This window comes from Chaetura pelagica, unplaced genomic scaffold (assembly GCF_000747805.2).
Source record: "Chaetura pelagica isolate M959 unplaced genomic scaffold, ChaPel_1.0 scaffold127, whole genome shotgun sequence".
Lineage (NCBI taxonomy): Eukaryota > Metazoa > Chordata > Aves > Apodiformes > Apodidae > Chaetura > Chaetura pelagica.
In genome coordinates, this window is record NW_009953923.1 from 159,574 (window position 1) to 174,436 (window position 14,863).

At 35.6% G+C, this 14,863-nt stretch overlaps 1 protein-coding gene across 1 annotated transcript in view; it reads right to left on the reverse strand.

Annotated features, from left to right (window-relative positions):
- SLC25A40 (solute carrier family 25, member 40) overlaps positions 1 to 13,840 on the reverse strand; it is a 16,314-nt gene extending 2,474 nt beyond the window's left edge. Inside the window, exons 1-9 of the mRNA XM_010001555.1 lie at positions 13,747 to 13,840; positions 11,624 to 11,683; positions 10,341 to 10,447; positions 9,150 to 9,217; positions 7,550 to 7,674; positions 6,138 to 6,311; positions 3,714 to 3,823; positions 3,334 to 3,415; positions 1,223 to 1,303 (exon numbers count right to left, since the gene is read on the reverse strand). Coding sequence (XP_009999857.1) covers positions 1,223 to 1,303; positions 3,334 to 3,415; positions 3,714 to 3,823; positions 6,138 to 6,311; positions 7,550 to 7,674; positions 9,150 to 9,217; positions 10,341 to 10,447; positions 11,624 to 11,683; positions 13,747 to 13,840 — 901 coding nt within the window. The remainder of the gene's footprint in view (positions 1 to 1,222; positions 1,304 to 3,333; positions 3,416 to 3,713; positions 3,824 to 6,137; positions 6,312 to 7,549; positions 7,675 to 9,149; positions 9,218 to 10,340; positions 10,448 to 11,623; positions 11,684 to 13,746) is intronic.
- Between the last annotated feature and the right edge of the window lie 1,023 nt (positions 13,841 to 14,863).

The following is a 14,863-nucleotide window of genomic DNA, read 5'->3' on the forward strand; positions in this document are numbered from 1 at the left end:
GAAAATGGGGGGGAATTTTATTCCCTCCTGACCCTCTCAGGAACCAGCCAGTCTCATTCCTGGAGGTTTTGAGTTGGTATCAAGAATTAGATTATATGATTAGGTAGGGCTAACTGACTTCAGAGAGTTGCCAGGATTTGAAAAAGGCACCAGAAAGTATTCCTGGGGATTTCTTTTCTGTTCTGTAAATATGCAGGGTTTTAATGGCCAAGATATCTAATGGTGGTCAGGGATACAACTGTGCAGAGATAAATCTGTCAGCAGTAGAAATAACTAACTTCCCATAGTTCAGTGCAAAAAAGGGATCTTTACAAAGGTATCAAAGAGTAAGAGTCTTTAAGACAGTTTGTGCAAGAAGAGAAAGAAAATAAATCAAGGAATTACACAGCTAAATGGGGTCTTAACAATGACATTCTGTCTTACTGAATGGCTCAGAGGAACTGCAACAGCACTAGCTACATACTACATGATGTAGTGACGTGCTCAACACCAGACATGTTGGGCAGCAATGGTCCCTTACTAGGTTCAGTGAGGGTAAGAAAATCATGTAAGATGTGCACACTCCTGTGTGTACACATGAGATATTGTACAAGTAAAATTTAAAAACTCTTTGACTCATGCAGAACTCAAAAAGTTTAGTATAGAAACTAGTGTGAGATGAAGAATAAAACTTAGGATGGGTGTTCCTCGATACAGGTGCTGCAACAGTACTGACTGTTTGGAGATGTTTAGGACTGGACTAAAAACTACATCTAAGAAACTTTGTCTTTAAGTACCTGCATACTGAGGCTTCCAAACCTACAGTCCATTAAATGTCTTTGTATCTTTTTTTTTCTTTTCTGAAAATCCAGACATTACAGTTTAAGAAATCAACAAATTATTTAAATTTAAAGAAAACTGCTTTCTGAACTGGTCCTTTTTCCTCACCATTTTAAACTGCCAATACACCTGTATCTGTCAAGCCCAAACCCTCTATTTTTTAAATAAATATTGTCCATCTTGAACAGCTGTGTTTTAGTAACTTGTAAAGAGATTACCAAATTCTCTCTGGATACATGCATGTCTGTTGCCTTACATATGCAAACTGTTCCATAACTGAGAGTGTTCACAGAGATGGAAATATTATATAATTTATGTATGTTAACATCTGTAATCACTTCTTATTGATTAAAAAACCTTCTCTCTAGTCTGATATTTTTTTGTAATATATTAAAATATTTACCAGCAAATAATCCAGTAATTCCATTTTTAGTGACAATTTTCCTCATAACTGCCCAGGTTGATGTACAGTCCCTCTGTGGAACTCAATATAGTACAAGAAAACAGTGAATTAAGCAATATACAACACAATGCCACAGAAAATACTTCTAGAAATCAGAGACAGTCACTTCAGATGTAATTATGATGTTTAATTAATTTTATGTTAATTTTATCCATACTATTAATACAGGTTGTTAAAATCATACAGTATGCAAATTCATACAATACTCAAATTAAAATAACATGACATGGAAAAACCTATATTCATGCCCAGGGTAAGATATATGAACAGAGACAATATTCCTTACCAGAGTAACTGATACAGTTGAAAAAAGTCAACTAGCTTTCAAATGAGCCTGTCCCTCTCCATGTCACTTTATACAAGCAGCTAAAACATCATCACCATTCAGATTTTTAAACATGAACTTTCCTTTACGGTAAACTGAACCTAAAGGTAAGTTTTGAGAATTGATATAATAAGAATGAATCATAAAAATTAAGCTAGGACACTATGCTCTATGTCAAAGTTTACAAAAATCAAATTACCCCTAAATGTGTAAGTTAGTTTATGGAAGTATAGGTCTATGAGATGTGGATCAGCCCCTTGCAGAACTAAATCACATACCATGAGCAGCATCAAGAAGCCATCTGCACTGCAGACGTATCCAACTGTTTTGAACAGAGGAAATTTGTTGTGCTCTTTCACTCTGCACGTGGCATTTTCATTACGTGTAATACAAAAGTGGATAAGAATTTATTTTTCCTACATTAAAGTTAAAATGGTTTTATAGAATACATTCAGCAGGCATTCCCACGGCAGCTGGGAGCCACAAAATATTTTTGCAGCAAAGAGACAATAGGTAGATGCGACATCAGTGTCCAACTCTAACAGCAAGTGGATTTGGAAAAATTACACTAGTACAAAATACAGATAACCATAACTAAATTTTAAATATATATGAATGTAGTTAAAATCAGCCTAACAAATATATAGCAGCTACCTGTGATTCAAAGTGAAGTTAGCAATTAATTCTTACATTCATCAGCACAAGGGAAGAATTGAAACACAGTAACTATTTCTATTTAAAGCTTTTTTCATCTTTGTTCTGCAGTGAAACATAACTTGTGTTTTTCCAGGAACTATGCCAGAAAAAATAATTTATCTGAGAGAATGAAACCTCATGCCAAAAAATGAGCTCTGAGTTTTCATAACATCTTTCTAAACCAGGGTCTTCAAATTAATCTCTAAGCAGAAACTGTTCGGGTATTTGGCCATTTTACTGGTCTGTAATCTTAAAGCCATGATCTAGTATTTATTTAAGTTAATGAAAGTCCCTCAATGGTCCAGGTCTCAGCCAATAGAAAAAAAAGTTTTTAGATACAGCTTGAATTTGTATAAAATGCAGTGGTGCTCTACTGAACGCAGAACAAAAAAGAAACTTCATCTTCTTTCATCCTGTAAAGCTGTTTGAATATTCACTGACATGCCCTTAAAAATAGTTTCTTTGAAATCACACAAAAAGAAGGTTAAAACACAACCTGAGCATTGTGCTTTCTTTCTCTAGCCTAACATTTAACAAAAGAATATCCCAAAGAAGGACCAAGTGGTAGTCAATGTGCAAACATTTTATCATGTTACTTCTATAAACTCAAAGGGTTTTTTTCAGAAGATCACTGTTCACCTGAGTGTTTTATAAGAAATTAAATTTCTGCCTATTTAAATACAACTTACTTAAATGCATACAAATTTGCAATTGGTCTGCCTAATTGTATTATCTCTGGATTTTTTTGTTTACAGTATATACCATCTTATTAACCTAAATTATGCTGAACTCACACCTTTTCACTCCTCCATGCCATTAATGAAATACTGTATTTATCCTAGCATAAAAAAAATATCCTACGAGATGTTACAATGTGGAGAAGAAAAAAGGCCTTAGTTAGTAATAGAATTTTAAAACAAACTTTAGTAGGGAAAAAAATGTAAAATTCCTACCAAAAGTCTATATACTCAAACACCAGGTTTTATTTTTCCAAACATTGTGGGCTTTTTTCTCCTTACCAGCAACTTACTTTTTAAGGTCTCAGTCTCCCAAAGCCCAGTCTGCCTATGTGTTTTCACTACATCAAATGGCAGAGTTATGACAGCTGCAATCTATTAGGAAAATAAATCTGTTTTTAGTGCTACAGAACAAACACAAGCTAATAAAAATATTGAAATGCCTGATATAAAATTAGTTTCCAAGTACCCAATATTATTAAAATTCTTGTATTTCAGAACACTGTAATTTATTGAGAAAATCAGCTTGAATGTCAGATCACGTGTACTTGAAGGAGATGCACCCCAAAACATGCACTATTTCTGAGAGAATCATATAAAATCATACCTCCATTAAGTTATTTATTAGTCATAATAGTAAAGAGTAGTACCAGAAACAAAAATACATACTTACAGAGCCAGATGCTGCTCCTGAAGTAAAAGCAATAAGAAATGTTGGCTCATGTGTGCCAACCTCCTTGCACATCATCTTCTTGAAACGTTCATAATTATACCAGTACATTGCTACGGTTATAAAAAATAAACTTGATTACAAAACAGTTGTATGTAAAATACAGAAAGTATTTATCAGGTACAGATGTGAGAATTCTACTGTGGCAACAGGAGCACAAAGAAACAAGACCTGAAAGCAAAATTCCAAGTGTTCTCTGTGATGATGCATGGACAGATTACCTTGTTCCCCTTGTCTCTATATTCAAAATTTCTTCATATGATACAAATTAGCCTAATAATTTTGTCATTCCCATAAAGTCAACCCTACCTCAATAACCCCAGGGCTACATAACTCACATAAACAATTTTTAAAAATTCAATTCAACAAAAATAAAAATATAGACTTTAATTATTTGCTAAGTCTTCAGGCATATTTCACACATTTCCTGTCTCATTAATTCTACAAAAACGTGTTTCATACAAAACGTAAGTTTGCTCCAGAATGCCTATATTCTCCTGGGGGACAGAGTTTAAAATTCAATTCTGAGAGAACCAAGAAATATGATTTTGCTCTCTGGAATTACTAACAGGGAAATGCCTCTGAGAGGGCTGTCAAAGGCAGGTCTGATGATCAACTCTGAGGAATACTATCTGCTTCTGTTTTCAGCTGCTGAACTACACTGCACTACTGCACCCTTTCTACATTGTAACTAAAACTCTAAACTATATGCTACTAGGCTGAATTATAGAGTCATTTCTGTGGAAGAACAGCAGACGAGGACACAAGAATCTGGAAAGGACTGAGAAAAACACATAGGCATCTGGAAAGGACTGAGAAGAACATACAGCCATCACCTTAGTGTGCGTGTCCTTGTGCACTCCCTCATGGCCCTCTGATCTTACCACTGTTAAAATCAGCAGAAGAAAGGAAGGAAGATCACTAGGCTCCTCCCACACTGCTACAAAAATGGGTAAAAGAATCAAAGTTTCTACTTGAAGTCAGACAACACAAAAAACGATAAAGAATTTCAAAGTTCCCTTACAAAGCTTAGCAGAACAGCCTTTAAGCAAATTAAAAAAAGAAATACTGAACAGGAAGCACTTTGGGCAAAAGGTTCAGAAGAATTCTGAGTTATCTTTAGCCTTGGAGAAGACATGTTTCCATAGGTTCAGAAGCCTTCCCTTTCACAGGATAAGTTAAGTCCCATCAAGTAACAGGATCCTTAAGCAGGAAATAAAGTCCAACCACAATCTTCAAACACCTACCAGTAGCAGAGTGAAAGAAAATGGGGTATAATTAATTTTGAAAAGAAAACAGCTGAAATAATTAATTCAATAAACTGCTATGTGCAGTTTTTAACTAAATATCCACGCTTACCATGGTTTGGTTCACAGCCAACTTAAAATTTAATTCAGACGCACATCTAAATGTATTCAAATCCCCTACGAGTCCAAACCAATGACTGGTTCACTAGATTCGTTTGGCACCAGAAATTAAATTACATGTCAGATTATTTTAAGAATGAAGTATGAGAACAAAGATAGCAGGTCAAATACTTCAAGGTTTCTCTGCCTCCAAAAATATGTTTGAAGCATTTTTCAGGGCCAACAGTGTTCAGAGGTTCGAAAGGACAGAAGCTGCTTCAAGGACAATTGATGCCTGATAATCCACAAGTGTTCTGATAACAATGGCCCTCAAAAGAGAGAGGGGCTCTTACCACTGGCATTAACAAGTGTGAAAACTGTCCTTTAGCAGTCTCATCCAAATACCTCTGTAGCTCACAATATGAGAGGTGTGACAAAAGGAAAGAAAGCATGATCTCCTTGTTATCCTAAAGAACAGTCCTAGGACTAGCTATGGTCTGTATCAGACGTTTCTTCTAGACATTCAGCTTTGAAGCTTTGCTAATGAGTGGTGCTCTAGCTTCACATTTTGTGAAGCAGTTACACCATCTCCTTCATCTTGCTAATGAAAATTCCTAATGACACTACTGTGTCACTCTGTTTTTGTACATTTTCTAAACAGAACACTTAGATACAGCATATTTCTCTATAAGGAAATAGCCACTATTCCTTTCACAGAGAAGTTTTCCTACTGTAAGTCTTCAAAAACAGTCATTGCATAAGCTAAATTTTTGCCAAGAAAAGTTGGAACGTGATCAAGTTTAGAGACAAGCAATGTAATAATGAACCCTAGCTGGTATCCATAAACAAAATAGAAGGAAATCAGATTCTCAAAGAATTTATAAACAAAAACACTCAAAAGAGAACAAGTAAATCTCAGTAATACTTAAATTTTACTGATTAGCTTTACTAAAGACACAGAATTCTATGCATAAACATATCCTCTGACATAACACAAACTTGCACAGACAATACACCCTACCTGAGAAAGGTACATCTCTCAGAACAGTAGAAGTCCAGCCCCTCCAGAGGGACAACCATCCATCTGCAGCCACTTTACTGCTCACACATGTGTACAGCTGCTTGTAGGACAACTTGCGATGCTGCATTCTAGTTCTGATCAGTTCCAGGGGGCTCACTACAGTAACTGAACCAACTGCAAATAAGAAAAACGTGGGCTTTTTTAAAAAATGAATTTTTACTAGTAATATTTCCCAACCATTAACGTCAGATCTTATCTTCCTTTATATATTTAATTCCTTTCAACTCTTCTATTTTACTCAATTCCCAAATGAAGTTGCCTTTCCAGCTAAGAACACCACATCTATTCACAGAAACTAAACTTTCTGGGCACACAATTTACCTACCTTTTTTCAAGACTGGTATGTTATAATCCATGTAACATGTTAAGAATCCTCATTTTCAAATTTTTCACATATATAGGCTGAAAATTTGAAGTACTTATAAAGATTGCTTTTCAGTAATTGCCACTTTTAAATTTAACTTGAAGAAAGTAGGCCTGGGGTTTTTGGGTTTGTTGTTGATAACAAAATTATGTGAGTTTTTATTGGTTTCTAAGCATCTTTGTCATTCTTTTGAACTATCAAGATTATACAGCAGGCAATCTGTATCTGACAAAGGAACTCTCCTGCATCTTGTGGAAAGATCAGTGAGTCCCAACTCACTAACAAGCTCCCGTCACATGTGTAACAGTCTCTAACAATTTTACTTTTCTCCTGTTGCTCAGATAAGGTTTCTTTGACATGCGAACATATACCTAGAGCAGTCTAATATGAACAACTTGCCAGATCACCACAGAATAACAAATATTTTTCTACTAGTCTTCCAGTCCCCCTCATAGTCACAAGTAGAATATGGAACTACATTCTCAAGAATTTTCTAAGAAAGCTCAAAAATATATGACCTGAGCTACTTCTACAAAAATAGGTAAGGAAAAGGATTAACAAAAGTAAGATATAAAAATAAATTCAGTCCTGGTCTATCATGCAGCACAAAGTTCAATTTTCATTTTCCTTGTAATTAATTACCTGTGCAGCTTGATTGTAGAAAACAATGTGTATTATTAGATTCACAACAGAACTGATTTAAATTAAATTGTCCTTGGTAGAAGTTTAGAATGATAAAATTTTGAACAAAATACAAATATAGTGGAAGTATAACAGCAAAAATAAATCAAACTATTCCAGGTTAGAGGGTTATGTTGCCCAAGAAATACTGGATAATTACAGTATTCCTCCCTATGCCCAGCTCCATGCACTATTATCCCTAATTTAAAGCTACAGCAAATTTAGTTTAAAAACAAAACAACAAAACAAAACCAAGAAAATAGCATGCAGGTATTTTATTTCAGTTTTTAAACTGAAGACAACTTACATCTGCTTAAGGAACCTGCAAGAAGTGGAATGTGTTCATCATCCTTTCCTAGCCTAGATTTCAGAGCTTCACACAGCTGGTCATAGCAAGTAAAATAAATTACTGTAGCAGGAAGTGCCATTATTCTAAAATACAAGAAAGGGAGTCTAAATTAATACAAGGAAAGCAGGAGCATAAAGTCAACCATCTTGTATGGATAATGTGCTAAAGGAAAAGCTAAATCACCATCTGAGTGTTGTTATGAAGAAAAGGCATTAACCCAATGGCTTTGATTCACTGCCTCTTGCTCACACTTTGAAATTCACAGATTGTCCAGTTTTCTAGTTTTTCATTTCATCAGGAAAATGTCTAAGTAAAATGATGACGGATTATCTCAGTAAAAATTTACTTCATAACAGCTTCAGAACTGTTTTTATAAAGGAATGGAATTGAAAGATCAGCCACTAACCTTATATATTTATTCATTTGACAGTCAAGAGAGTATTTTTGCTATCTTAATCAACACTTAAAATTCTCATTACTTGAAAAACAATGTGGAGTGAATAAACTTTTTACATCTCAGCATAGTACAGACTATAACAAAACCAGCTAGATCTATAATCGTTCACTGTAGGGATAAAACACTGTATCTTACTCTAAAATGGCCATTACATTTCTGTGTTATGTCTGTGCCAATACAGCACATGCCACCATTACAAAAAAAACCATGAAGACTGTCATGCTTGCAATAGCAAGATGTCATAGGTTAGATCTTCTTTTAAAAACTGTGTACCTCTCTCCAACCAAGAAGCTGGTTCTTCTCTGAAGGGGACAGAACACGTTGAAGAAAAAACTCTGTCCTGGCTGAAACACAGACCTCTTAGTTCAGTTAGACCATAAAGGTTTGTATTTTGAAATTGCCACATGCTGCAGGTTAAATCACAAGGCCTGAGCTTGACTACGCTTTGCTTTTTGGTATCAGTGTTTAAATATGTAAATGCCCCTTGTGGGCATTTCTCTCTTGTGGAGAGAAAATGAGTCATCTGTTTTCCATGACAAAGTTCTATAGGATAAAAATCCAATAAAGTTCTTTAGAATAAATGTTTTGGTTTTTTTTTCATTAGTTAGATTAGGTTAGATTCTAGTTAGAAGTTAAAATAAAAAAATTAAGTCAGGGTAATAAAGTACACCACTAGTGTCTGTGGAAACAGCAAAGTTTCTTATCGGGAGTCATTAGTAACATGACAGGATTACAAGCTACCGAACACAGACTCCTTCCCTACTAATCACACCTGACCCTACAATTCCATGATGCCATCAAGGGGACAGTTACAGTAAGGATACAATCTCTAAAAGGCAGAATATTAATATAGAAAAGTTTGATATTCCTGCTTAGCTACCAAGAATGTGTCAAAGAAATTGCAAGGAGAAATTTCAAGATCTGGCATAAAAGGGCCTTTAGATGTTTCTGAATAATTGATTACAACATTATCTGTAACTTCAGAATTTACTTCTTTTTTAATCACTTAGAAATAAACAAACTCATTTGTCTAAGTAATGGGAGTAATTTTTTAACAATAACTAATAACATTACAAAAAAATAAGATAACATTTCACTTACAATGTTGGGGGAAGTCCACTCCACAGTGATTTAATTCCCTCTATTTGAATAATTTTCACAAATGCATCCTAAAAACATAACCAGGCAAAGAGCAATAATTAGCTAAAAAACTTTTGTACTTAATAAGATACTTCTGCTGGCAGAACAGAAAATTAATGCATTTTAAAAGTATGTCATACTAGTATTTTAAGTTTTCTCCAAATATGTTCTGTACTAGTTAGTTTATGTATTTGTAATCCAGCTTCAACAAATTTGCAATACAGGAAGGTACACAGGACATAAATAAATCCAGTGACTGAGTAGTGTATTTATATACCTTACTAACTATATAGGCAAACAGAGCAAAACATTTGTACAGTTCTATCACTGGAAACCTACAACGTTCACTATCATTTTCTTTACTGCACTGTTCTAAAAAAATGATAGGAGATCCAATGATATGACAGTCATTCTTTATGAATCACCCTGTCACAGCAAAAATTAGTATAAAATCCTGTCAATTGGAAAATCAAGTGACTTTCTAAAAAGTAATATTATTAATTGAAAAATTCAAACTTCAGAAGTTACTAAATTTTTTTAAACAACACTGTAAAACTCAATAAACCATTTGCATGAACATTTTCTCTTCTTAAAAATTTATTCTGAAAAAACCTTGATCACATGTGTAATTTAACAACAGTCAAAATCTTCATTAATGAAGCAACATCACAGTGTCCACCAGTAAGTCTGCTTTAAGTGTCTGGGTAGAATGCCAGACCCACAAGTTTCAATGCATCTGAAACCTGGCACGTGAACTGAACATTAAAACACTATCTGCGTTGTTAGTTCAGCTCAGAATCACACTGGGAGATCTGTGGACAGAAGAGCTGTAAGCAGCTTCAGAAAACCAGTAACCACAATCAGCAACTATGGACATTATAGCTCAAGTAGTGAAAATAAAATCATAAAGGTATCCCTGTAAGGAGAGCTGTGCAGCTGGCTGCCCCCTTGTTTGTCTTAAGGAAGGAATATATTTTTCTTGTAGAAAGCAGAAGGTATAATTTAATCACCATCTCAATTACACAGTGTAACCACATGAACACCCTATCAAATGATAACAGATTCTACTTGAACTTGAAAAAACCCAATTTAGAGTATGCTACTTACAAGTATTTTCACTTTACATTTTACATAAATGTAAAATGTTCTTACCAACGTCCCTTTGAATTGCCCAGGTTTTTTATACCAGGCTTTGCTGTTCCCATTCTCACAAACACATATATGATCCATAAGGCCATTGGAGTATACAAAACATTTTCCTAATAAAAAGGTGTATAAGAATATAGTTAATCCCTGTAAGATTGTTCTTACTCCATAGCAATTTCAAATTGAATATAACGGCAACATAGATTTATCTCTGGTTAGACACAGAGGAGTAAAATAATCTTGGAAAGTCCATGACAACAAATGAGGCAAAAGGAACGAGGGAACAAATATATTCCTCAGAGGGCCAAACTAAATGGATCTGCCCTAATGCACTCCAGGACACTTGTTTATGTTATACTGCCATCTGCTGAAGGCTAAAAACAACACGAGACCTGCACGTCACTATTCCATGTAACCACGTGAACAGCTTTCAGGCTTTAAAATCTTTTACTGTGTAGTCTCAAAATCCACATTACAAGTGGAGGTTGTTATACATTAGCTTAGACTGCATTTGTGCTAGATCATCCTCTCTACTTGTCTGTGTTTTATTCTTCTACAGCAAATGGATCAAACCTGTTTGACAAAATATTATTGCTACTATATCAACATACTTTGAGCTTCACCATCTTCAGATTTCTGAAGGGTTTAGAATTTACTAAAAAAGCAGGGTAGAACACATAAGTACTTTCCCTGATGTACAGCAAGTGTGACTGCAAATATTCGTCCTCACATACAACATGGAACACTTCTCATCTCCTTGCCTTTTAAATCTCATTTATTAATTATAATTAAATAGTAGGAATAACTGGCGTATCTTTGAGTGCACAATGTCTTCATCTATTTAAAAACCAAATGCCAAGAAATTTTGGTAGAACTTAGTACCCTTTTTCAAAAGTCTGTGGATTTTGAAGGAGACCAACTTTGACAAAGCAGCCTGATCACATAAGCCCTCTGATTATATATTTAGTTATTAATAGCTTTTTTTTTTTTTAAACTCTAGTCAGTAATAGTTGTAGTCACTGACACAATGAAAATACTTAAGCTTGTTTAACATGGTACCTATTTATGGCAATTTTTTTCCACTGTGTCCATCCACTGACATTCTTTCTTTAGCAATTTCTGTATATGTTACTTATTTCCACCTCACTTAAACTGAAGAAACACACATAACTACCATGAAACAAATAAAAACATTCTGTAGTTGAGCATTGTTATAACTATTAGCTAAACACAATAGCAAAAAGCAAATTGAGTCCCCCATTACACTACACATTTATTCATTTATTTACCTTTGGAGAATGGATTGCTTTGGGCTTGCAGTCGAGTTTTGATAACATCAAGAGGAGTTACTAAAATGAAACAGAAGTCATTTAGAAACATTCTGCATGCCTTGAAAATGTTTAAGTGTACAGATACCTTATCATGAACTTCTACAACTTTTTTTTCCCCAGCGGGGGAAAAAAAAAGAGACCTGTTTTACAATATTACCAGACAGAGGAATAAAAGGAGAACTACAATTCCTGTATGGTTTGCAAGTGACCCTATGTATCTTTCATAATTTACTAAAAGTTGCACAGGCAACAAATAGCTTTGCTGCTAACCTTTTATACGTGACATACACAACAAATATTAAGAGATGCACATAGCTCATCCAAAAACTGTGTCATCTTGTCTGAAAGTGCTAAAACTTGTGCTATTATGCTTTGCTGCTAACCTTTTATACGTGACATACCGTAAGACATATGAGATCAGATTTTGGCCTCAAGTATTCAAAATATTACAGCATTTTTCATGTCTTTATTATTTTTCAATAAACTGACGGTAATACTAAAAAAATTAAACTTACTATGTACTTTCCTTCTTTGCTGTATGTAGAAAAGATCTAAAACTTTAGAGTTGTTGAAAAGTAAATGAAGGTTCACTGAATATTTCATTGCTTCTGTTCCCGCCCTATTAGAGGCCTAGACATGCTGAACTCTACATTGGTCATCAGCAGGAGCAAACCTTACTGATGATACTGAGGGCTTGCTTCAGCTGTCTGCATCCAAGCAGCTAATGCCACCTGAGCCCCTAAGGTATCCAAAATACCTACACAGTTGACAGAAATGATACAGAACCCACAACCTTACTTACTAAGCAGCAGGTAGAGGCTAAGTCTAATGGCCAGAATGTGTCTCACTTTGCACTTTCTTAAGCACAGGCCAACTAATCCATACACCTTAGCTTTCTACTGATGCCCCTCAGTGGACTAACAGGATAACCAAGAATATATATAACTAAGAATACTTGGTTCACATTTCCCTATCTACATGTAGGAATCTAAATGTGACTCCTGCAGCTCAATTTAGTTGCTTAAAATTTGGCATCTAGTAGCATTTTAGCTACTCACACACATTCTGCCTCATTTCCCAGCTGCCACTTCAGGAAGGAGCTGGTCTCCTCTATCTCTTGAATACCAACACCTTACACTGTACTAGAACCACAAGTACAAACAGTAGGAATCCATCTTGGGAATTCCACAGGTCTGACGTAGCTCAGCTTGCTGCTTTACCTAGTATCACAGGATACATGGTATAAAGACAGACTATGAAGATTATTAATTTCATTGGTTCCCAGTAAGATCCTATTTTGTTAAAAACTGGAAATTTTGTGGGGGGAAAAAAATAATGCTTAGAAAATTACGTGTCCCAACAGCATAATCCATGTTAAAAAAAGGCAAAAAAGCAACTGAAATACAAAGCATAAGCTATCAAGCTTAGCAAGCTCCAAGGGATATGAAGTGCTCAATCTAGCCAACCAGTGCCTCCACAGGTACATGAGGGAGAAGGTTCTGAGGGAAATGACTGAGTATGAAGCAGATGCATTCCACAGAATACCCAGAAGTTCAAAAGACAAAAAGCCATTCTTAAAAGCAATGCTTAGTGGGGAATGCTTTGACAATGTAAGACATCACAACCGAATAAATCAATATGGTGACTGAAGTAGCAACATGAAAGGTGTATCTCACTGGGCCAGCCTTGCAGAAGTCGTGTCTTGTACTGTAAAGTACAGGCTTTTATTTAAAATCTATTACTAAGCAGCAGGAAGTATGGAAATTAATTTTTATTATTATTTTTGTTTCTTGCAGAAATAAAACAATTAATTACTACACTAAAAGGAAAACAGACCTAGGAATGAGAAGCTGATTTAAAATATTCTTATTTTCAGAAATGGTTAAAGATTATCAGGTGTGGTAATGACTTCAATTAATTGTATTTGTTGAAAAATCTGAGAAAACTATAAAAAAAAATCCTTGTTGAACATAGTGGTGAAATTTATAGACCATATATATGCAGACATCCTGATGAGTCAAACTGAAGAGTAATCATTTTGCAACGATTCTCTCTGTGGCAAGCTTGATAGTTTGCCTTACCAAATAGTGATGTGATAATAGCTCCACAACAAGAGGCTATTGCTTGCTGAATCATGGTTGTTTTATCTAAGTTGCTATCAGTCATTTCAGCCATGAGTTTACTCCTGGAGAAGAAAAACCTGTTAAATAACAGAAAAAAATATTGCAAGGTTATGCTCAAAACTTGCAAAAAAATCAAAGGAAAAAATATTTCAAATTTTCACGAAGACATTATCTACTACCAGCAATAATGTAAATATTAGTTTTCTACTGGCATTTAGGCACCTCCATGCATTTTTTAAATTAGCATATTTGCACCATGTTTTGTAAATACTTTAAGTTTTCTAAATGACAATAAATCTTCCATATCCTTCTTCCCTGAATTACAATGCTTAGGGTTGTTTTTTTTTTTGTTAACCACAATAAATACTGATACGTCTTATCTCTTGCTGCAACAAAGGGTTTAGCAGCTTGTAAAAAAGCATACATAGATAAATTCCCAGCCTGCAGAGCAGAACAATTCATCCAGCTCTCCTCCTGCTTCCCTCACTCCTGCGAGAAAATCCAGTCTCCTGGTTGATCCAACAGGCTCAGCCTCGTAGCAATGACTATCCTGGTAAGCTCCTCATGCAACCAACAGTAACTAACTACTATTAATGCTGCCATTAAATGTTAATTCCTTGGCCAAATCCTGCCGCACGGCTGCAAAGGCAAAGTTACCTCAGGAATCTACTCGCAGTACCTCAGCACTCACAGCTTTGTGTGTGAGCTGCAGGAACACTTGTTTTGCTGTTTTCACCGAGTTTCAAACAAAAGAAAGGTTAAGCTGCATAAAGCAGGATTCACCTCTTGGATGCTAAAAACTGCTAATCTGCGGGGAGCCGTCTTTGAAAGAATTTAACTTAAAACATTTCCAGAACAGCACACATCACGCGTTTACAAGCAGCAGCAGCCGGGCTGCCAGCTCCGGGGCAAACCCTTTCGCCACAGAACTGCGAAGCATCCCCGGCTAGGCCCCCCAGCCCCCGCCTCCCGGTACCGCCGAGGCCTGCGAAGCTGCGGCCCGAGGGGATCAGCGGCCTGACCGGCCCTGGAGCCCCGGGGCGCCGATCCCGGGCAGCCCAGGCCTGCCGGCACC